Source organism: Vanellus vanellus (genome assembly GCF_965231255.1).
Source record: "Vanellus vanellus genome assembly, contig: HAP1_SCAFFOLD_147, whole genome shotgun sequence".
In the NCBI taxonomy this organism is placed as follows: Eukaryota; Metazoa; Chordata; class Aves; order Charadriiformes; family Charadriidae; genus Vanellus; species Vanellus vanellus.
The window spans coordinates 342,392-352,443 of NW_028126926.1; the positions used below are offsets into that span (position 1 = coordinate 342,392).

General features: G+C 50.9%; 1 protein-coding gene across 1 annotated transcript; it reads left to right on the plus strand.

The window, feature by feature from the left end:
* Nucleotides 1-219: 219 nt before the first annotated feature.
* Nucleotides 220-1,188, plus strand: LOC309685629 (olfactory receptor 14C36-like; the record flags this gene model as incomplete). The annotated part of the gene is made up of 1 exon (XM_082501367.1): nt 220-1,188. One exon carries the CDS (start codon nt 220-222, stop codon nt 1,186-1,188), a length of 969 nt encoding a protein of 322 aa, XP_082357493.1.
* Between the last annotated feature and the right edge of the window lie 8,864 nt (nt 1,189-10,052).

The window sequence follows — 10,052 nt, forward strand, 5'->3', positions numbered from 1 at the left end:
CCCACTGCTGTCAAGCAGGGGTGACTGCTCCGGAGCCCATGGGCAGAAGCCTCCTCCTCATGCCGTGTTTGGCCAGAACAAAGCAGAGCTCAAAACTTGGGGAAATCAAAAGGTCCTAATCAAAAGGACACAGGGAATGTGAAGAGACTTGCTCAGCGCAGCCCTAACTTCTGAGTGTGCTTTCCTCCTTTGGCAGACCCTCATGAACAAAGGGATCAGATGTCCAACAGCAGCTCCATCACCCACTTCCTCCTCCTGGCGTTCGCAGACACACGGGAGCTCCAGGTCTTGACCTTCTGGCTCTTCCTGGGCATCTACATGGCTGCCCTCCTGGGAAACGGCCTCATCATCACCGCCATTGCCTGCGACCACCGCCTCCACACCCCCATGTACTTCTTCCTCTTCAGCCTCTCCCTCTTTGACATGGGCTCCATCTCCACCACTCTCCCCAAAGCCATGGCCAATTCCCTCTGGAACATCAGGGCCATCTCCTATGCAGGGTGTGCTGCTCAAGTCTTTCTGTTTGTCTTTTTCATTTCAGCAGAGTTTTCTCTTCTCACTGTCATGGCCTATGACCGCTACGTTGCCATCTGTCATCCCCTACACTACGGGACCCTCCTGGGCAGCAGAGCTTGTGTCCGCATGGCAGCAGCTGCCTGGGGCATTGGGTTTCTCAATTCTCTCCTGCACACAGCCAATACATTTTCACTGCCCCTCTGCCAGGGCAATGTCCTGCACCAGTTCTTCTGTGAAATCCCCCACATCCTCAAGCTCACCTGCACAGATGCTTACCTCAGGGAAGTTGGGCTTCTTGTTGTTAGCGCCTGTTTGGCCTTTGGGTGTTTTGTTTTTATTTTGGTCTCCTATGTGCAGATCTTGAGGGCTGTGTTGAGGATCCCCTCGGAGCAGGGACGGCACAAAGCCTTTTCCACGTGCCTCCCTCACCTGGCCGTGGTCTCCCTCGTTATCAGTACTGCCATGTTTGCTAACCTGAAGCCCCCCTCCATCTCCTCCAAATCCCTGAATCTGTTGGTGTCATTCCTGTACTCAGTGGTGCCTCCAGCAGTGAACCCTCTCATCTACAGCATGAGGAACCAGGAGCTCAAGGATGCCCTAAGGAAATGGATGACTGGTTTCTTTTCAGAAGCAGAAATGAACTGCCCATCTTGTTCTGTATCTCACTCATAATGTAATACATTACAGGCCCAGACTCTCTTTGGAAAGTTTTTTCCTTTTGTTTCCTTGGTGTTTGGCTTTTCATGGTTGTATGAATGCTGTCAACAAAAGAACAGAGTCTTCCTTTATCCTATTTCTATGTCAGCATCTGCCTGTCTTGTGTGAACCAGAGACCTTATGCAAATAAGGAGCTGCTCTCTCTGTGTGTTTAAACAAAATAAAGGGCCCTGCACTGACTTGTTTGTCTGAGACCCATTCTCCAAGATGTTCTCTATAGCTGCAGGGGCCTCATCTGTGTGCTGAGGTGGAGGGGGCAGGAGCCATCTGAGCTGGGTCTGCCTCCCAGCCTGACCAGCATGGCCCTGGGCACCACAGCCCCCGGCTCTGCAGAGCCGCACCACCAGCTCAGGGGCTGTGGGACGCCTGGGGAGGGGTGCAGGAACGGCTGGCCAGGCCAGCACGGATGAGCTCTCTCGGGAAAAGGCTCTGAGGGGAGATGGGCTGTGGCGGGAGAAGAGCAGGGCACCGAGTGTGTGCAGGGCAGCCATGGCAAGAGGAACCCTTACCTGCGGTGGGGCAGCTCGGGGCAGGCTGCCTGTCCCTGGGGCCAAAGGACCTTCCTGAGGGTGCCCTGGGCCAATTCTCTCATGCCATCCTGGGAGGACATTTGGCAGGGGGGGCTGCAAGCTGCCTGGGGTGGAGATCTCCTCATCATGCCGGCTGGGTGGACAGTCTCACTGGCCTGCACATCCTGCTGTGGGACCAGTCCCAATGGGGCTGCTCTGCTGGTCTGTGCTGGGGAGAGGGCAGGAGATAGCCAGGTTCAGGGAGTGTCTGGGCTGGTGGGGATGGGAAGTGCCCCAGAGAGGAAAACCCCAGGGAAGAGCTGAAGTGTGGGAGTGTGCAGGGTGGGGACACACAGCAGTGTCCTGGCACAGCCAGGCTCCTGCGAGAGACATGATGGACCAGCAGAGCAGGGTCTGGGCTGTTCCTGTGCCCACTGGACACCCCGGCGAGGTTGCCCCAGGGTCATCATCACAGAATCACAGTATCACAGAAACTCCTATATTGGAGAAGACCTGTAAGATCACATAGTCCAATCATTAAAATCTGTCAAACCTGATCTCTTTCTATGACAAGGTGACCCACTTAGTGGTGGAGGGAAAAGCTGTGCATGTTATCTACCTGGATTTTTGCAAGGCTTTTGACACCGTTTCCCATAGCATTCTCCTGGAGAAACTGGTTGCTCATGGCCTGGATAGGTGTACTCTTCGCTGGGTAAAAAACTGGCTGGATGGCCGTACCCAGAGAGTGGTGGTAAATGGAATTAAATCCAGTTGGTGTCCAGTGACAAGTGGTGTCCCCCAGGGATCGGTGCTGGGGCCCATTCTCTTTAATATCTTTATCAATGATCTGGATGAGAGGATCGAATGCACCTTCAGTAAGATCACAGACGACACTAAGATAGGTGGGCGTGTTCATCTGCTTGAGGGTAGATTGGCTCTGCAGAGGGATCTGGACAGGCTGGACAGATGGGCAGAGGCCAATGGTATGAGGTTCAACAAGGCCAAGTGTCAGGTCCTGCACTTGGGTCACAACAACCCCGTGCAGCGCTACAGACTGGGGGCGGAGTGGCTCGAAAGCTGCCTGGCAGAAAAGGACCTGGGGGTGTTGGTGGACAGCCGGCTGAGCATGAGCCAGCAGTGTGCCCAGGCAACCAAGAAGGCCAACAGCATCCTGGCCTGCATCAGGAATAGTGTGGTGAGCCGGACTAGGGAAGTCATCATCCCCCTGTACTCGGCACTGGTGAGGCCTCACCTCGAGTACTGTGTTCAGTTTTGGACCCCTCACTACAAGAAGGACATTGAGGTGTTGGAGCGTGTCCAGAGAAGGGCTACAAAGCTGGTGAAGAGTCTAGAGGACAAACCTTATGAGGAACGACAGAGGGATCTGGGGTTGTTTGGCCTGGAGAAGAGGAGGCTGAGGGGAGACCTTATCACCCTCTACAACTACCTGAAAGGAGGTTTTAGAGAGATGGGAGCTGACCTCTTCTCCCTGGTGACAAGTGATAGGACAAGAGGAAATGGGTTCAAGTTATGTCAGAGCAGGTTTAGATTGGATATTAGGAAGCATTTTTTCACTGAAAGGGTTATTAAACATTGGAATAGGCTGCCCAGAGAGGTGGTGGATTCACCATCCCTGGAGGTGTTTAAGAAAAGGGTAGATGAGGTGCTTAGGGACATGGTTTAGAAGTGGTGGTGTTTTTATCAGGGTAGGTTAACGGTTGGACTTGATGATCTTAAAGGTCCCTTCCAACCTCACTAATTCTATGATTCTATGATTCTATGATTACCCTAACACAGACAAGCCCATCACTAAACCATGTCCCTCAGCACTATAACTACACAACCCTTAAACACCTCCAGGGATGAGGACTCCACCACCGCCCTGAGTAACGCATTCCAATGCCTGATGACCCTTTCAATGAAGAAATTATTCCTAATATCCAGTTGAAACTTCCCTTGGTGCAAATTGAACCATTTCCTCTTGTTCTAACACCCGTTACCTGACAGAACAGGTGGACCCCCACCTCTCTGCAACCTCCTTTCAGATATGTTTAGAGAACGATAAGGTCTCCCCTCTGCCTCCTTTTCTCCAGGCGAAAAAACCCCAGTTCCCTCAGCCGCTCCTCATAAGATATGTGCTCCAGACCCCTCACCGGTTTCGATGCCCTTCTCCGGACACGCTCCAGTGCCTCAATGTCCTTCTTGTGGTGAGGGCCCCAAAACTGAACACAGCGCTCAAGATGCGGCCTCCCCAGTGCCCAGTACAGGGGGAAAATCACCTCCCTGGTCCTACTGGCTACACTAGTCCTGATACACGCCAGGATGCCGGTGGGCTTCTTGGCCACCTGGGCACACTGCTGGCTCATGTTCAGCTGCTATCAAACAACAGAGGTCCCTCTCTGTGAGCAGCTTTCCAGACACTCCTCCCCAAGCCTGTAGCGTTGGCAGGGGTTGTTGTGGCCAAAGTGTGAGACGCAGCACTTGGCCTCATTGAAACTCCTATAGTCTGCCTTGGCCCATGGGTCCAGTCTGTCGGAATCCCTCTGCAGAGCCTCCCTACCCTCAGGCAGATCAACACTCCCACCCAGCTTGGTGTCATCCGCAAACTGACTGAGGGAGCACTCCATCCCCTCATCCCGATCATTGATGAAGATGTTAAACAGGACTGGCCCCAGCACTGAGCCCTGGGGGACACCACTCCTGACCGCCCGCCAACTGCAATTAACTCCGATCACCACCACTCTCTGGGCACGCCCTTCCAGACAGTTTTTTACCCAGCAAAGCGTGTGCCCATCCAAGCCATGAGCAGCCAGTTTTTCCAGGAGAATGCTGTGGGAAATGGTGTCAAAGGCTTTACTAAAGTCCAGATAGACAACATCCACAGTCTTTCCCTCATCCACTGAGCGCGTGACCACGTTGTAGAAGGAGATCAGGTTAGTCAAGCAGGACCTGCCTTTCACAAATGCCTTTGATAATGTGGCACTGAGTTCCACCTGTCTGTATCAGATTTTATCCCACAGTGAGGGTCTGCAAAACTAGAAAGGGCTACTGCGAATGTGTCAAGAGAATTAGAAAAAGCCATTAATGAGGGCAGGCAGTATGACAGCCTTAGAGGAAGAAATCAAATTTTTATCAAAAATGGTAATATAGAAAGTCTTAGCTCTAGAGCACCCTTTAGAAGTACAGGACAGAGTAGGTGCGTTCTTGAATAAGAGCTGCTGGGGTTTTTATGTCAGTCAAGACCAGAAAAACAAAACTGAGAGAAACAAGAGAAAGACTCATTTAAAAATATTACACAAAATAGGGCAGGGATCTCCCCTAAATCTCTTTGGGTGGCTAACCTCTTGGCTCCCAGACTTAGGAACAGGACTGTGAACTGAAAGGATTTGGGTTGTTGTATTCACTCTCTTGTTTTGCTTTCTAATTAGATGGGTGTGTATTACCTTATGAACTTGATTTACGACTTAAATAATGAAGAGTATAGTGTGACCCTGACGGTGAAAGGAAAAGGAGGGACTGTCAGGAAAATCTCATTCCCGAACTATTGTAACAATTACTCTTTAGAGTACGAAATTGTATGAACTTTCTTAAGATATACAGCGTTTCTATTGCGTACTGCATAGCCATGGTTCAGTCAGCATGACTACAGGACCCAGCTCATTGTCGGGAGGAGAAGACAGCCCCCAGCCTGAAGAAGAAAGGATGCTCCAGCACTGCGCGGATGACGCCAGCCTCCCAGCCCCTCTGACACCCCTGTGAAACCCTCCCCTGATCTGGCATCAGAGATAAGGAACTGCAGCAAGACCGACTCCAGGGACGTCTCCATTAGGAGAGCAGCAGGTGGATGATGATGCCACAGCATGAGAGTTGCTTTGCCAAACAGCAGCCTGCGTGTGCGTGTTAAGTAGCGATCACTCAAATTGTGTTGTACCTGGATGCTCTAAAGGTATAAGAACCATGTGTGAAACTGCATTTGGGGTGTCCCAATTTGACTGGGACCACTCGTGCTCATGAACAGAGAATCACTCGTGTAATTCCATACTTTGTGTCCCAGTCTCTCTCCTGGGTCAGCATGGGCAGTTGGAAAATTTTCATGATGTTATCCTCGAAGGCCGAGAATTGTCCCCAGGGGTGGCCCAGAAGGCATTTGACTGCCTTTATGGTGCTGTCCTCCCAGGCAATGATCGTTCAGGAAGGACTCTGACTGAAACCATGACTCGAATACGACTGCCTCAAGAACATGAGAGCGATGTGCCATCCTCCCCTATGCAAGATGGTCCCCCTTACGAGCCCAGTCGAAAGGAACAGGTGGTTTGCAAACTCTTTTGGGCAAGGATTTCCGATGCTTGTGCAATGCCTCACACAACTGTGGCCTGGGCACTCATAGACAACAGACACCTGATCATTTCCATAGTGTCAGTGTCAGTGTGTGTGCCTTCGGAAACCATGCACGTGCTAACAAGCAATGGGATTTGGGTGAGTGGCGTGTATGTACAGTGAATATGAAGTGCAAATTTATACCCTTGTGAAGGCAGGATTTCAAAAGTTTCAAGCAAAGTCCTTACTGTCGAAAATGCTGAGTTTATTTTTTCTAAGCTAAGAATAACCTAGACTTTCTTTGTTTTAAATAAATGCCCTCTGTCCCCCCTTCCACTCTTCCTTGCCCAGCAAGACTGCAACCTGCTGCCTCCTGTTCTGCAGGCCCTGAGCAATCCATTGCAGAACGGCCTTGAACACGGCCTCTTCTTTCCCACTGAGCTCCTCCTTCTGCAGGACACACAGGAGGTCATTGACAGAGAGCTCCAGAAACTCTCTCGACACCCTGGTCACCCCTTCGAAGTGATGGAGGATGAAAGCATGGGTGTCTTCTCGCAGGTCAATAATAAAGTCAATAATAAAGGCAGTAGTAATACTCGGTGAATCTCCAGAGGCCGACACAGTTCTCCAAGCACAGCTGGGACTGTAAGAACTCGCAGCACAGTCTGACGATGTCCATGACGTTGAACTGGTCGGCCGCTATCAGCAAACGTTCAACGTTGTCGGCCGTGACCGGTACTGTGCCGGTGTAGGCGTGCTCGATAATGAGCTGCATCATTTCAGGTGAAGTGCCGGGGATTTTATAGACATCGTTCCCGGCATTGCTCCAGCGGGTGGAAAACAAAGTCCTGAAAAAAGCAAAGTAGTGCTGGGGGAAAAGCATCTTTGCTGCGTTAGACCCGGACCCTGTTATGCCCTGTGCCTCCTTCCTGGGGCACCAATTTGGGCACACGCAGTAGCCAAGTTGGGAGGCCGTGGGGTTTATTAATTCATGTGTTACGAGCCGGTTGTTTTAACAAGGAGTCACCGCCGCCGGCTGTGCACAGAGAGCCACAGGGCCAGTGCTTCCCTTGCTTCAACAAGACCACCAGAGAATGGCGCTGTGTGGGGAAGGAACACCTCCCGCCCCACGGCAGACAAGCCCGGGTGGCCATGCTCCAGCCCTGCACCGCTTCGTGGGGTTCGTCAGACACCGCTTCCAGCGCTGCTGTGAGATCTTGGGTTGGGGATGAATTCCGGTGTCCAGGGAGGCACCAGGACTATGGGGAAGTGCTGGAAAAGAGGTTCAGTGCCAAGGGAAGCGCTGGAGAGACACTAAGGCAGCGTGACACAGCCTGGGAAATGCTGTGTGTCCCCATCCCCTCTTGTTCCAAGCACTGACCTGAACTATTGACTGCAGCTACAGAGGATGTTCTTGTGAGCACTGAACTCAATGCCACCCACGCTGAGAACCACATCGCAGAGTCTCTCCTCCAGGCAAAGCTCACTGAAGATGGTAGAAAGCACAGCACTCATCTTCCTCTCCCTGGGTGAGGATGAGTGTCGCTGGGAGCCAAGCTATCGCCCACGTCACAGCCTGTGGCAGTGGAAGGTGCTTCTCCTGGAGGTGCTATAGCAGTTTGTCTGTGCCCTCCCTCCAACACCGTCTCCCAACCCCTGCCTGTCTGGTGGCTCTGGAATGTGCCCCAAAGTGAAATCACAGGCGCAGGGGTGACCCGGGACCGGCTGTGAGCCCCCGTGCAGCTGGTGCTTTACCTCCATATTGATTCATGGGTGGTGGCAAATGCTCTGTGGGGGTGGTTACAGCAGTGGGAGCAGAGCAACTGGCAGTGCAGAGGTAGACCCATCTGGGCTGCTGAACTGTGGCAAGACATTGCTGCCCGGATAGAGAATCTGGTTGTGAAAGTACATCATGTAGATGACCACGTACCCAAGGGTCAGGCCACTGAGGAACATCAAAACAACCAGCAGGTGGATCAGGCTGCTAAGGTTGAAGTGGCTCAGGTGGACATGGACTGGCAACGTAAGGGTGAACTATTCATAGCTTGGTGGGCCCATGACGCCTCAAGGCATCAAGGAAGAGATGCGACATATAGATGGGCTCGTGACCAGGGGGTGGACCTGATTACGTTCACTATTGCACAGGTTATCCACGAATGTGAAACGTGTGCTGCATTTAAGCAAGCCAAGCGGTTAAAGCTTCTTTGATATAGAGGACGTTGGCTGAAATATCAATATGGGGAGGCCTGGCAGATTGGTTCTATCACACTCCCTCAAACCCACCAAGGCAAGCGCCACGTGCTCACAACGGTGGAAGGAAGCACCGGACGGCTGGAAACACACCCTCTGCCCCATACCACCGCCCTGAAAAACTATCCTGGCCCTTGAAAAGCAAGTCTGATGGCGACATGGCACCCCAGAGAGAATTGAGTCAGACAGTGGGACTCATTTCCAAACAGCCTCATAGACACCTGGGCCAAAGAGCATGGCATTGGGCGGGTGTATCACATCCCCTACCATGCATGAGCCTCTGGGAAAATGAAACAGTACAACGGACGGCTATAAACTACACTGAGAGCCATGGGTGGTAGGACCTTCAAAAGTTGGGATACACATTTAGCAAAGGCCACCTGGTTAGGTAACATTTGAGGATCTGAATATGTTCGGGAAGACACTCTGGGTTATTCCTGACACAGGCAAAGGCAAAATTATCTGTGGGATTGCTTTTTTTTAAGGCCCTGAGTGCACTTGGTGGGTGATGCGGGAGGATGGGGATGATCGATGTGTTCCTCAAGGGGATTTGATTTTGGTGAGAATGTCCAATGAATCAAATGATATGATATTTATTGCTAAATTACCACTATATGCTCTACCTACGGTATTACAGTGAGAGTGACCTAAATTAATGAAGAATGAACTTTGATGAAACTGAGCAAAGTGCAGAAGTGATGGAACCAGAAGTGGCTGCAGCAACTGGCACCCGGGAATTGTCTTGAGATCGACATCTTCAACCCACAGATGATGGGCATGGGCCATGCCGGCTACACCAGCTGCGAGCTCCAGATGCAGCACGCAACAATTCAACACCACACACCACGTCTCCTGCCGGGAAAGACAATTACAACAGATGGAGCCCAAAGTCATGGACTAAATGAACTCAAGGGACATTTCAGTGGGACGGGCCATGGACTAAGGGAATGATATCTGTGTGCATATATACATATATGAAAGACAGGAAAATGGTGGTGATTTATGGAAAAGTGTAAGACCTGGGCATGAGGTAGATGGTATAGAATAAGGGGCGGACGCTGTCCTGGTTTTGCCTGGGATAGAGTTAATATCCTTCCTGGTAGCTGCTGTGTTTTGGATTGACTATGAGAATAACATTGCTAACACATATTGGTTTAGTTGTTGCTGAGTGATGCTTATATTAAGTCACGGACATTTTCAACTTCCCGTAGAAGGTGGGGGGGCACAGACAAGACAAGCTGGCCAAAGGAATGTTCCATCCCATAGCCGTCATGCTCAGTATATAAATGGGAGTTGGCTTGGGGGAAAGAATCGGTGATCACTTCTCCAGACAGGCGGGGCAAATGATCATTGGGTGGTGACAGTAATATTTTTTACATCACTTTATTCTATATATACTTATACTTATACTTATTATTATTGTTGTTGTTACTGCTACTGCAACTGCTTTTATTTTCTGTTACTGTTCTATTAAACAATATTTATCTCCGCCCGTGTTTTGTTTTTCCCTGTTTTTCCCTTTTCTCGCTATTCTACCTGAGACATCCCGTTTCATTTAAGAGCTGTTACCTGACCGGCCACATCTGACTCAATGTTGTGCAAGGGTCAGACCCAGTAGAATCAAGCCCCAACACAAATAGTATAAACCCAGAAAAATATCAGTCAGCAGGGTTATGACAAGAGAAAAATTAGGCTCATGATCTCAGATAAGACCTGGGCAATGTGTGGAGAAGGGACAGCAGG